Raw genomic sequence first — 13,748 nt, 5'->3', positions numbered from 1 at the left:
TGAGTTATTTTTCGGCACATGCAGCCTCTTAAAATCTGATGAGTCCTGGAGGACTTGGCGCTGGATGGTGGTCGGCCGTGTCGTCTCAAACCGCTTCACTCGTAGTAGAAGCTGGCGGTGACCGCGAAGACGTCCGACGAGCCTTCGTACGGCGTTATGACCGGCTGCAGGCCTTTCAGCTCTTTGTAGTGGCCAAAGTGTTTGATCCTGTAGGAGCCCGCCGAGGCCGTCGGGGGAATCTGCCACTCCACTGTGGCGTTGCTCTCCCGGTTTGACCCCTTCAGCCAGTGAAACCTGCAGCAAGACAAGCGACTTTAACTCCTCAAAGGACCCTGAGTTAAAAGAGGAACGTCTGCAACCTGACTTTAGTTTCTGTTTGTATGTTTTGTGATTACAGCTCGTGAAAATCAGAAATCCAGGTTCCAGAAAATTTAGACTTTGTGTTCTTTCAGAGAGGACACTTATTTTTTTTTTTTTTTTTTTTTTTTTTTTCCAAATGACATCAGAAACAGCAGTATGCGACATTACGTGATGGCAGAGCTTCAGTTCATCCTTTGTCATTTTTTTTTTTTTTTTTTAATAAATAGGACAGGGGGAGTGAATGAGAGAGAGAGGGGGAGAGAAAGAAAGAAAACCAAAGGGGAGAAGAGACGGTGAGAAGGGGGGGGAAGAGAGACAAAAAAAAAAAAAGAACTCCTGGGTCACCTGTATGGAGAAAAAACAAACAAACAAACAAACAAACAAACAAAAACAAACAGAGGAGACAGCAAACAACAAAGAGCAACATAATAATAGAGAAAACAAAGCACCATCACAATAAACTAGCTAGTCATAGATATCAATATTTACTAAATAATAAACGATATTGTGCAGCACGCAAGATAGACAGCGCACAGTGTGCTTTGAGGCAGCAGCCAAGAAAGCTTTAGTCCGCGTCTGTGAATACCCATGTGTGCATACCTGTGTGGATCAGCATGCTTGCATTCCAAAGGTTTCTCCATGTAATGATCTGCTAGGGAGTGTGGGGGGGCCACAGCCCCGTCCTCCAGGGCATGAAGCAGGTATGGAGGAGATCAAAACTCCAGACATCCAGAGGCCCCCAGAACATAAAAGACCATGGAAGACCAACAGAGGGGCAGCCGCGCCACTGTTCCAGAAAGAGCTGAGGAGAGTCCCAGATGAGGGCTCACTCAGCAGCCGCGGAGCAGAAGCCAGGGGGGGTTGCAGTGACGCGCCCGTGAGCTCCGCCGGCCCCCAGCTGCGCCTGAGTGACCGAGCCCTAGGCCGAGAGGCCGGGGGCACCCCACCTCCAAAGGGGGCCCGAGCGAGCCCCAGGCTCCAGGCCCCGACAAGCGGCCGCCAAGGAGTGAGCCGGTGTGTACCCGGACGCCCACCCCCAGACACAAAGAACCACCAACACACCGACACCTGAGGGAGTCCGCCACCGGCAGGGGAAGTGGTGGTGGGTGGAGATAGGCCTCCAAACCTTGGAGGGCCTGAGGTGTCCCCAGAGAGGTGGCGTCTGATACCCAACCTGACATATAGACACAGACATACAGGCACACACAGACACAAACATCCATTCCCACTCTCATGCTCTCATATGCACTTACTCCACACTCAACCAACGTGGAGACAGACATAAAGAGACGCTGTACACACAATCACACTCCCCAAGCGTACTCTACAAACCGGGTCTAGGTACCCTTGCCCCTGGAGGGGGGAATTGCACCCAGACCCAGGTGGTGTTACCCTTTTCCCTGCGGTGGGGAGAGGCAGACCACCCCGACTCCGCAGCAGCAGGGAGGCCCCACACCCCAGACCGCAGTCGGACGGCCAACTCCTCCTACTAGCCCTCCCGCTCCAGCAGGCCGCAGAGAATGGGGGTGGGAGAAGACTCCAAACCTCCCTCCACCCGCTCATTGTAGTGTTGATGCATATGTGTTCTAAGGTGCAATTAAAACCCAGGAGGGCATGGAGCTACCTGCCAAGGAGCAGCAGGTAAGCGCATGGTCCCTCCTGCTAGCCCTCAATGACTAAGTGTATTTAAAATTGAGAGGTGGGCAACGACGTCAGGGGTGAGGTATACACCCTGATGGTGATTTGGACTCCGTGATTGTGCCCACCCCCAAGATCCTATATGTATGTGTAATGAGAGTGTGAATAATGTGAATGTCTAAGATGTGGGATAAAATTGAGGCAGAGGCAGCCAGAAGGGGACAGGGGGGGGGGGTGGGTGGCCTCCTCTGCACCCTGGTGACATACCCCCACTCCAAGGCCCTGCATGTGTGGGTGGTTGTGGAGGAGCGGGAAGAGGGAGGCAGCTGGAGATGGGGAGGGAAGGAAGGGAGGGGCAGGTAACCCCTCCCTGGGGCCAGCTCCCCCGCTGACCCCAGAGAGGACACTTAACCTACAGGTAGACAAAGGTGCCGGGTCATCTGCTGGTATTGGTACTGGTTGCCGATTCCACCTTCTCACAGTGCCCAATACTATCAAATAGCTTGATGATATTGTTAGTGTTTCTGATTGGTCAGGAAACTCACCTGACCTGAACCCTGCAGACACAATCAGAAAGTCTGGAGTGGACGAGAAACACTCGACCAGCTCCAACCAAAGCAACCCGAGCTTCAGTAACCCGTCAGCAGCACCGCAGGCTGACGAGGTACTCAAACCAAGTACTGAGTGTATAAATCCTTTTTTGACCAAAGGAAATATTCTAAAAATCAGGTTTCTGCTGAATTTCATGAGCTGTCGACCTTTTTTTAAAATAAAATTACAGAAGAAGGTTTTTTTGTTGTTTTTAAAATCCTGATCAGATTTTTGAGATGCACAGCTACACATTAATCTACCTGGTCTCCCATGATGCATCGTTGTGGACAACCTCCCAGGTTTCTGTTCTGTTGTCAAAAATCTCAACAGTGACAAAAGTTTTATCCCTCTGCAACAGACGAGAGGAAGAGGTCAGAAAGACGTTTCAAGTATCCTAACAATGCTAAGCTAACAGTGGCTGAAACACTAGGATACAGGTGGATGAAGAAGAAGAGTTCTTACAATATCTCCAGAGTTTCTCGGGTTTCCTGCTACAAACGTGACAGTCACAACATCACCCTGAAAACCACATTAAATATTTAAGACTCATTTTGTCCACATGCACACAGAGCGGCGTCATCAGCGTGGACCCTGAGGAACACAGTAAGAGTGTTTCCTACCTGTCTATAAACGGGGTAAACCTGCTCCAGGACGTCTCCAAAGCTCATATTCTCAGGTTTTCTGTCAAAGAGCGCCAGGGGCACAAAATTAAAGAGGTTCTCTGTGAAGAAGGGAGGCTGAGGGCCGGCTGGCAGCTCTGAGACTCTGTCCTGGAAACACGATTAATGTCAGCAAGCAGTGTTACATAGGATTGGCTTCACACTGCAGTGAGGGTCTGCTGTTGACTGTTTGCATCCGACTGGCCATGGCTTTATGAAATATTTCTGCTGCAACCTCATTCATTCATTCAGGAGTCTTTATGTGTCACATGCGAGTACAACACGCAGCGAAATGTGTCCTGACTGATGGAACCTTTTCACTGTTTCATCTGTTTCCACCTCACATGAAGTAAAACATGTTCAGAATATGAGTTTGACGGACGTTTAGCCGTCTGACTTTGGTTCAGTTTCATGTTTTATCTCCATCATCTTTATATTTGGAAAAGATTTTCCTGTGATTTTCTTTTGTCTAGAGTAAGTAACATGTAAGCAACGTTACAGAATAATTCTTGTGATGAAATATTCTTCTGCTCGTGTTTCTCTGGCAGAGAGAGAGAGTCGGTCTCACACTGCAGCTCGTTTCAGATAAACTGGTGAAAAATCTGCTGTTTAAACTGAGCTCTGTGGGCTGACCTCGTTTTCTTTCACTAACTGTTCTGAGGGAAACGTGACCCCGTGTTTCCAATGTGCTCATGAATGCTGATGAAAGGTGTAATCCATCCATTCCCACCTGAGCAATGGCTCGGGCCAGGCCTCGATACTTCTGCAGGTAGGCACTGAGCGTGTGCGGGCCGTATATGGTTGAAGCGCCTTCATACCGCTGCACCTGAAAAATAGACAATCAGACTAAGTTTCCACCCTGCTAAATGTCCATTAATATATACACACACACATATACACTGAACAAAAATATAAACAGCACTTTTGTTTTTGCTCCCATTTTTCATGAGCTGAACTCAAAGATCTGAAACATTTTCTACAAACACAAAGGAGCCATGACTCTCAAATGTTGTTCACAGATCTGTCTAAATCTGTGTGAGTGAGAACTTCTCCTTTGCTGAGATCATCCATCCCTCCTCACAGGTGTGTCAAGGCGCTGATTAGACAGCATGAATATTGCACAGGTGCGCCTGAGACTGCCCACAATAACAGGCCACTCTGAAATATGCAGTTTGATCACACAGATGTAGCAAAACCAGTCAGTATCTGGTGTGGCCTCCATTTGCCTCACGCAGGCAACACATCTAATGGAGATGTGTTGCCTGCGTGAGGCAAAAGGTGTGCAATGGGCATGGAGTTGATCAGGTTGTTGATTGTGGGCTGTGGGTCCACTCCTCTTCAACACTTGTGCAAAGTTGCTGAATATTGGCAGGAACTGGAACTCGCTGTCGTATACGCTGAGCGCCCCAAACATGCTCAATGGGTGAGTATGCCGGCCATGCAAGAACTGGGATGTTTTCAGCTTCCAGATGTCCAGATCCTGGCAATATGGGGCCGTGCATTATCACGCTGTAACATGAGGTGATGGTCACGGATAAATGTCACAACAATGGTCCTCAGGATCCACCGCCACCACGGGCCACTCAATCCACAACGTTGACGTCAGCAGACCGCTCATCCACACGAGGCAACACAAGCTGTCTGCCATCTGCCCTGAGCAGTAAAATCATCTGTGAACAGGACACCTCTCCAATGTGCCAGACGTCATCGAATGTGAGCGACACTCGAGTCGGTTACGATGACGAACTGCAGTCAGGTCCGGACCCCGATGAGGACCACGAGCATGCAGATGAGCTTCCCTGAGACGGTTTCTGACAGTTTTTGCAGAAATTCTTTGGTTATGCAAACCGATTGTTGCTGCAGCTGTCCGGGAGGCTGGTTAGCACTGTTGCCTCACAGCAAGAAGGTCCTGAGTTCAATTCCACGGGCAGGCCAGGCTCTTTCTGTGTGGAGTTTGCATGTTCTCCCCGTGTTTAAGTGGGTTTCTCTTCAGGTACTCCGGCTTCCTCCCACAGTCCAAAGACATGCAGTTTGTGGGGACAGGCTAAATAGAAACTGCTCATAGGTGTGAATGGTTGTCTGTGTCTATTAATTAGACAATTGATTAAAAATCTACGAACAGATTAATGAAGAATGAAAATAATCGTTACTTCCCTCCCTGCTATGAAACTCATGTTTAGATGTGATGATAATCTGTTGGCATCACAGGAACAGTGTAACCACCACAGGGACACCTTTAAAAGTTTGTAATCATTTACACAGGTTTGCTTTCCACCGTCTTACTAATTTTACTCTGATATTTCATTTAAGTAACTGAGTACTTTCTCCAAATCTGACTGTTTTATGTCCAGTTGATCTTATTTAAACACTGATTTGGATTTTACAATTTAGCAAATGACTCTAAAAACTACAAATCCTATGAAGTTCAGCAGATGTGTACCTGGTACTCTTCATAGGTGGTGATGTAATGAGTGTACACGTTACTGAGGCCGGCAATCACCACCTCCATGTCCTTTAGAGTTCCCTCTGACTCCAGCTCCTGGCTCACAGTAACAACAACACAGTAAACACACAGTTATAATCCGAGATGGGCAGCGTTACTGTAATCCGATTACTTTTTTCAAGTAACGAGTAAAGTAAGGGATTACTATTGCAAAAACGGTAATTCGATTACCGTTACTTTCCCGTAGGAACGCTGCGTTACTGCGTTACTAAAACCGTGATTTTTTGCGAGAATGTCTCACGACAGTGACGTAAGCGAGTGCGCCGTTAGTGACAACAGCTGTGTGCAGATCAACAGTGGATCATATATCGAGTGCAGAGAGAGTATGAGCGTGCAGCGTTTAAAGCGTGGAAGTACTGACCTTACTTTGAGTTTGATTCCATAAAAAGTGACAAAAACATTAGTGTCCGCTGTGCGTGGGAAGAAAACTTCTTTTTACAGCGAAAAAACCCCTAAACTTCCAACAAGCACCGAGTAGCTACGACGTAACGGGAAACTCACAGAGAAACTCGCGGATTCTTCCACTGACCGCGGCACACCTGCACCAGGGTAAACCTCCACCTACCCCACTCCTGCTTTACAGGTGAAAATAGAGCAACAGGACCGCTGAGTCTTTGACTTTATTTATTTTCTGCTGTGTTTTACTTGCATCTATTTGAAAGACTGAGTGTAAACACACAAAAATATTTTATTTTATGTGCTGGAATGTGCAGAAAATAGGTTTAAATGTTAAACTAATTTCTTCCAGTCAGAATGGTGCAGATAATTAAATCTTTGCTTGATGCTTAAAGTTAAAAGATTAAAACTGATAAAACAAGTTTTAAAAAGAGACTTTTCCATTTGATTACATTTTGTATGATGGATTATGCAGAAAAAGTAGAATTGGGCTGAAAGATCTATCACTTTATCACCTCTTCAGGTTGTAAATCGTGTTTTTAAAAAGTAACTAAGTAACTAATTACTTTTGAAAATAGGTAATCAGTAAGTAAGCACTGAGTGCGCAACAACGTAATGGGAAACTCACAGAGAAACTCGCTAAACTAATTAGTTACTGATTACTTTTTTCAAGTAACTTGACCAACACTGGTTATAACATGGTAACAACATAGTGATGTGACCTGTGAAGATTCGGTAATAAGAACTGTTTTCATATGAAGTGTTGATGTGTCGTTTCTCACCTCTTTGATAGCTTCTCGTAACCTCCGCCCTGACATGGTGCTGTTGAAGAAAAACACACATATATGCAGCAGAGTGTTATTACTGTGTTATAAGCAGCTGTGTTATCATTGGCTGCATTAACAGCTGTCGGTAAAACGTCGTTACGTCATTTCTCCAGGAACAGCTACGACAGCCACAGAGCCGATGGTGATCATCTGAACGTCGACGATCTGAGGATGCCAGGGCAGAGGCCAGTTCATCTGCACAGACAAACACACCACGACAGCCTCTTTACCCGTTTTATTTTATTCAATCCACTTCTCAGGTTTTACCTGCTTCTAGTAGATTTGTTCTGAGCCCTGTTCTCTTTAAGCCCAACTTTCTTTTAGGGTTTGAGCTAGTTGGACCTCACAGTCCAGATTTACAGTCCAGGTTCTTTCCTGAAACTTAAAGTCAAGCCTGTGGGGAGCTGGATGAAGCATCATAACCTGTGTTAGTGTCAGACTGTAGTGATACACTGACTGTGGGTCATTGTCTGACGCGATAGCATAAATGTTGGATCCATGTTCATCACAGACTGTATTTTGTACGTGTGAGCCTCGCCTCACCTCCCCTGTGCTGAACAGGATTGGTTTGGGATGATGACATTCCTTCGTCTGATTGGACGGTGGGCCAAGCAAAGCGTCTCTGATCCCATCCCAGAAGGGGTCTCCTTCCACAGCGCCTACATGCACAGAGATACGCAGTCAGGTTATCACAGCCCGTCTCAGCAGGCTTGCAGCCCAATGTGAGCTGAGGGACAGAATCACCTTGGGTGAAGTTCAGGCCTCCGCCTCCATCTGTTGTTCCTGCTGCAAAGCTGTGACCCAGAGCTGGTTTACATGTGCTCGCCTGAAACACAGACAGCGTAGCTTCTATGTGAAACAGAAGCAGGAACGTGCTGCCACAGCTTTTCTCTGTGAGGCGTTTTTACCCTGTGTTCACATTAAAAAGAAACTAACACATTAAAAGAAGCTGAGTTATCTGTTAGGAGCTGCTGTTTGTCCCACACATCGCAGAACAAGAGAAAACATGTCTGTAAAATGAATGAATGAAGAAACGATTAAAAATTTGTTCCTGGGAAACATGACATCAAATTTTAATTATTATGAATAAAATTTCTAATCTAAATTTCTTAATCTGTGTGTGTGTGTGTGTGTGTGTGTGTGTGTGTGTGTGTGTGTGTGTGTGTGTGTGTGTGTGTGTGCGTGCTGACCGTGTGTGTCTCATTGATCTGAACAGTGACATCAGTCATGTTGACCCACTGATGAGCATGATGAATAAAGCCGGTCACCTCCTCGGCTGCATTTGCATACAGCTCCTGCAGGGGGCAGCGCAACAAGCACACAGTCGTGACTTTGTCACTCGTGGGGATGCTAATGGGATTCCTTTCAGGTTTAAAGGAACATTCATGAAGCAAAGACAAAGTCAAGACAGAGAAACAATGAATCTTTGGAGGGTCTGACTTTTGTCCCCATAAGCAGTGAGTCCCCACAAAGCTCCTAACCGACACACGTCCCGATATGGCAGTGAATACAAGCACAAAGCTTGTCAGATTTTTTTATCATTACGTGACGCTGTGTTGTTTTCTGAAACGAGGCACACGTACCTTGGCTTTCAGGTAGACGTTGTATCCGATGATCCGAGTGCTCTCAAACATGTCTTCTCCAGGTCCGGACGCCAGACACATTGTAGTCTGGCAGACACACATTTATCGGTTTCCTTCTGCGATTTATTAACTATCTTAACGAGTCTGTGTGTGTGTGTCTGTGTGTTGTGTATTTACCCCTCCTATGGGACAGGAGCTGTTCAGGTAGTCACAGGGCAGCCCAGTGTTCACACAGTACGGTCCTCTGGTGTTCGGAGTGACGTCACCGAGGTTACTGGAGGAGAAACCAGCAACGAAACTTCCCTGAAACACACACACACACACACACACACACTTTAATTATATACCCAAATAAACCATAACGAGTAAATGTTCAGCTGGAAACTCGTCTTTCAAACACTTTGTTACCAAAATGACCAAAAATGCAAAAAATAATTTGTTTGTTTTATCTTCTGGTTTCTGGTTTTTACTGAGTTTATGTTAAAAATCACAAACTCTGAGACTGTGGTCGGGCTTTGATGCAACCTCTTCAGGTTACCTGTCCAGGTAGCCCTCCGGGGTTCTTGTCCTGCTCCAACAGGTAGGAGGCGTAGCCCATGTTGTCGCTGCTCACCATGCGGTTGGTGTAGTTCATGCTCACCGCGTGGACAGCAAACCAGCTGTCAGCAGCAAAGCTCAGTGAGAATAATGATGGTAACAAACGATGGCAGCATTATTGAAGGAGTGCTGTGTGCGTTTGTACCTGATCATACCGATGCCGTCTCCATCCTGATCGGTGAACTTCAGCACCAGCACCTGTTTGTCGGTGTTCCACTTATACCTGAAAGATCAATAACACGAACACCTGATCAAATCAGCCAATCGCGTGGCAGCAGTGCAGGTGAAGATCTACAGATGTTTCCAGCAGCCTGTCTCTGTGAGAGTTTACGAAGCTTTGAGCTTTACAGAGGAGAGCATGTCTTCAGGCTGTAAAGCCTAGAACGGCTCTCCTTATGCTGTGGAGCTGATCTATAGAAGCGACAGCAGAGCTGCAGGGATGTACTGATAGAAACAAACCGATAAATCATTCATTATTATCTACCTGCGCCTCTCCTCCTCGGGGTTGTTCAGGTACGAGTGAGGACTTCTGTTCAGGCTGCTGTCGTCCAGCTCTCCTCTGTTCCTGTAGATCCTGCCGGGCTTCATGTTATTGTGGGCTATGTCTATACTCTGGAATCAGGGTTTCAATTATGAGTACACAGTTCATCGGTACGACCTTACCCTGACAGATAAACATTTCTAATAAAAGTAATCATGTAAAAGTGCATTCTCCATCCCCCCTGAACTACCCAGTGTGTCTTTGCTGGGTAGAAGAATAAGAACTGATTAGGAACACATAGGAATGTGTGGGAGTTTACTGTGGTCCATCAAAAAACACACACACACACCTTAACAATGCCGTTGACCAACGGCTCGATGGCAGCCTTCATGTAACCGCCTGTGATCATGAACAGCGTGTACTGGAAATATCCACCGAGTCCACAGTGAGTGTGAGTCCCACTCAGAACAACGTTGTCCTGCCGGTATAGATCCCCGTACTTCACCTGCAGTGCCTGCAGAACCTGCACACACACACACACACGTACTGCTTTGTGTGCTTTGTGAAGACCTCTAACATGAGACACACTGGTCCCCACAAAGACAGATGTACAAGTCAAGCACACACAGCAGCGATCAGAGGATAATGTCTCCACACATTTGTGAGACCTTTAAGACTCTCTGATGATGTCGATGCGTCATCCTTGAGAACAATAAGAACAGCGGTGAAACTACAGCGTGAGGTTAGCTGAGGTAACACCCAGCAGGGGCGGGGGCTCCCAGCGCTGATCCCAGACCCAGATAAATGGGAAAGATTGTATCAGGAAGAGATTCAGAGTAAAATCTCTGATAAACATGCAGGTCATAAAGAAGAAGTCCATCAGAGGGACCGCTCAGAGTCAGAGAGGCTGACATGGTCTGAGCACGTGCAGAGGAGGGAGGGTGGAGGATGGAGGCAGGATGAGGAGAGGAAGACCTCAGAGGAGATGGATGTAGTGAAGGAGGACATTCAGACGGTGGGTGAGAGAGAGGAGGATGCTGGGATAGGAGGAGGTGGAGGCAGATGATCTGCTGAGGAGACCCGCTTCAGCCCAGAAAGTAAAACTTTGAATAGAGTGTGTGTGTGTGTGTGTGTGTGTGTGTGTGTGTGTGTGTGTGTGTGAGTGTGTGAGTGTGTGTGTGGTCACCTCGAGTCGGAGCCTCTGTGAAACCATTCCTATGTCTGCCGTGACGAACACCACCCTGCGCTTGCCATCATCGACGATGAAGGCTCTGCTGTACAAACGGGTGTGTATGCCTGCAGCCGTCTGCTGAGGGTTTGCATAGCCCATCTAAACACACACATTAAAACCTTCTCAGCAGGTGAGATTAATGAAGTTTCACAGTGATTTCACAGTTGTTTATGTTCCTGTTAAAGTGTGAGTGGGCAGCTCGCGTCTGCAGGATCACAGACGTTCACACAAATGTGACTGTGGTACCTGAACACACACACATTCTCACACAGAGTGTGATCTGTGTGTCTTTGCCTTCTACGACGATGAAAGTCATGCTGGCTATAGGATGTGTTTCATGCCAGAACCCAGATTACAGACAAGGTTTTACAGACGATAATCCTGCTGCTTCCAACAGACTCTATATGTTCCTATTCACTAATGTTTTTATGACCGCTCAGCGTTCGGCACTTAGACCATAAAGATTATCAGTCCAAGCACACCCAGTCGAACCAGAGCGGCAGACTTTGGAGTTTGTTCTCTGCAGGTCCTCTGCTGCTGTTTTCATCTGCACTCATTTACATGTCAGAGTTCTGGGTCTGCTTGACAGGAAGTTCAGAAATGTTTACGGCTGGATCCGCCCAATTCCCATCGCCTGTGGTTGGTTGAAGTTGAGGAATGTCATTCAGTTGTGAAGGTCCCGGGTGCAGCTTCCAGTGAGCAGCTCTGATGCTGCTGGAATCAGAAATAGTTTAAATGGCAGAGATCGGGTGGAGGTGGGCTGCAAAGCGGCTTACAGAGGCAGCAGCAACTACTGACTATGAGCGCCACCAGCTGGATGTGTGCTGACACTGAGATCATCTCTTCAGAACGAGAAGTTGTGCTCGTATATTGTTAACGTGGAAAAAAATGAACAGTAACTTGGCTAACTGTTACTTCCCCAGCTGTTCTCTGAAGTTCTGAAGAAGAACTCCAGAGAACAGCTGTGACCCACCTGCAGGAGCCCGGAGAACTGTTGCTCAACAGCACTTTAAAAATAACCACAAGGTCTGCCTCTGTAGAAGCAAAGCATAAAGAACTGAGCTGTGGCTCAAGACTTTTGCACAGTTCTGTGCACATATGGGTGACTTCATGTTAAACGCAGCACGAGTCCCTGAAGGCAGCATGAGTGAGTTTGTGGTACTGACCATAGGGACATCAGCCGGCGGTCCGGTGCAGTCGGCTCGGCCCACGCCGATCAGGTAAGGTGTGTGCTGAGGGGGCGGAGTCTCTGGATCTGACAGGACGACAGATTTGAATTCATTACGACCTCAGATGTTGGTAATATTTTCATACTTTAGATCTGCTGTGACAACACTGAGAATGAACCTGATTCAGTGTTTTATAATCAGACAGCAGTTTGTGCCACAAATCACTGAATCTGACCAATCACATAAAAGCAGAAGCTCAATCAGGAAGTAAATTGCACATCTGTGTTCATGTGGCGCTCTTAAAGGTGCCGGTCTGTAAACATGGGTGTTTAGGATTGTCCCCATAGTAACAGTTGGTCGGGCGTGTCGAGCCGTTGGATGGTCAGTTTTTCCTGCAAATGTTTTTTGCTCCTGAAATTTGAATCATAGCTGCTGAAACATAAAACAGACATTTATGCACGAACAAAGTTTCCTATTAACTGTTATGTTGATTAGCATTAACAAGCACTCAGAGGACAGCTCCGCCCTGACCTGACCCTAACCTTTGACCTGTGACCTTGTGACTAAAATGGTGCATTTTATCTTTGGCTTCGATAAACTGCACAAACTTGAGGTTTTAAGATATATTCATGCAGTGTGCGATTATGATGTCACATTAAAACAATAAAAAGTGCTGGTCAGCTATCTCAACGCCCTTTCATACGACATTGACTCCATATGGTTCTCAAGGTTTTTCCAGGTCAGTTTTGACCTTCGACACTAACAATGAAGGTCAAATGTTTGACCAGCGTGGGCACTCGTGTCCCCGGGACCGTTGTGGTGAAGATTGAAGACAATTCTTAAAAGATTGTGGGTAACACAGTTTTTACTCATTTTCATATTTGCTGTGACCTTTGACCCTGACTCAATATCACCACAGTGAAATCAGCTCGAGCTGTTGTTGGTATCTACCATCACACAAAATTTTTACATTTTATCTTGAAAACTGAGGACGCTAGACTGCTAACAGACAAACGGACGACCAGAACCAAGGACGTCCGTCCTCCAAACACGCTGTCGGAACAAAGTCGACAAAGCTCCGAGTACACGACAGCATGAACATCTGAGGTTTTATCGAGCAGTTTCTCACCTGCGTGCGTTTCCCTGGTAACGTACAGTACAACCAGCGAGATGCACACGCCGGTCATAACGACGAAGATGACGCCGAGCGTCACTTCCAGAGCTGAAAACCCACAGCACAGCGACTTCCTGCTTCCCATTCTGTCTGTAGGAAACACACTGAAATGATTTCACCTTTCAGAGCTTCATATCATCAAAAACACGATAATACAAGAAGAAGAATTTCAGAGTCGGATCTTCTCAACATGTTTGAAGAAATGAATCATGGGAACAACAATCCGTCTGTCTGATGACTTCAGAGCGGTTGATGCTCATCAGGCTAAAGACCAGAGTCCGTCCACGAGTAGAAACCAGCAGCGAGGTTTCACAGATCAGACACTTCGGATCATTTTGCTCATTAAATCAATCAATCAATCAATTTTCCTTCTGTTTGTTTACTTTGTTTCTCTTTTTCTGCTTTTTGGGGAAATATAGAAAAGAGTTCACAAATGCTTCCAGCTACACATGGAAGGAAACTTTATATGATTTCTTTGATTTATTTGTTGCAGATGAAAATGATTATTATCTTTTAAAGCAGGTGACCGTCTCTGAGTC

General features: G+C 46.5%; 1 protein-coding gene across 2 annotated transcripts; it reads right to left on the bottom strand.

Moving 5' to 3' along the window:
- Window positions 1-31: 31 nt before the first annotated feature.
- asah2 (N-acylsphingosine amidohydrolase 2) lies at window positions 32-13,294 on the bottom strand. Of its 2 annotated transcripts, none has more exons than XM_085417262.1 (20): window positions 13,136-13,294; window positions 12,033-12,113; window positions 10,822-10,965; window positions 9,985-10,158; window positions 9,639-9,766; window positions 9,300-9,377; window positions 9,096-9,216; window positions 8,735-8,860; window positions 8,558-8,644; window positions 8,165-8,269; window positions 7,719-7,800; window positions 7,518-7,633; window positions 7,075-7,169; window positions 6,930-6,969; window positions 5,689-5,787; window positions 3,979-4,074; window positions 3,210-3,359; window positions 3,052-3,108; window positions 2,850-2,938; window positions 32-294 (listed from the first exon to the last, which is right to left on the bottom strand). In XM_085417262.1, exons 1-20 carry the CDS (start codon window positions 13,292-13,294, stop codon window positions 96-98), a joined length of 2,226 nt encoding a protein of 741 aa, XP_085273388.1. In that variant the 3' UTR covers window positions 32-95. The 2 variants fall into 2 exon arrangements, with proteins under 2 accessions (XP_085273388.1, XP_085273389.1); XM_085417263.1 differs by having other exon boundaries at window positions 12,033-12,121; window positions 13,165-13,294.
- Between the last annotated feature and the right edge of the window lie 454 nt (window positions 13,295-13,748).

The sequence above is a fragment of the Rhamphochromis longiceps genome, linkage group LG8 (assembly GCF_057381845.1).
Source record: "Rhamphochromis longiceps isolate RC_006_pf linkage group LG8, R_longiceps_female_GT1.1, whole genome shotgun sequence".
NCBI lineage: Eukaryota > Metazoa > Chordata > Actinopteri > Cichliformes > Cichlidae > Rhamphochromis > Rhamphochromis longiceps.
This window is presented reverse-complemented; position numbering and strand designations above follow the sequence as displayed.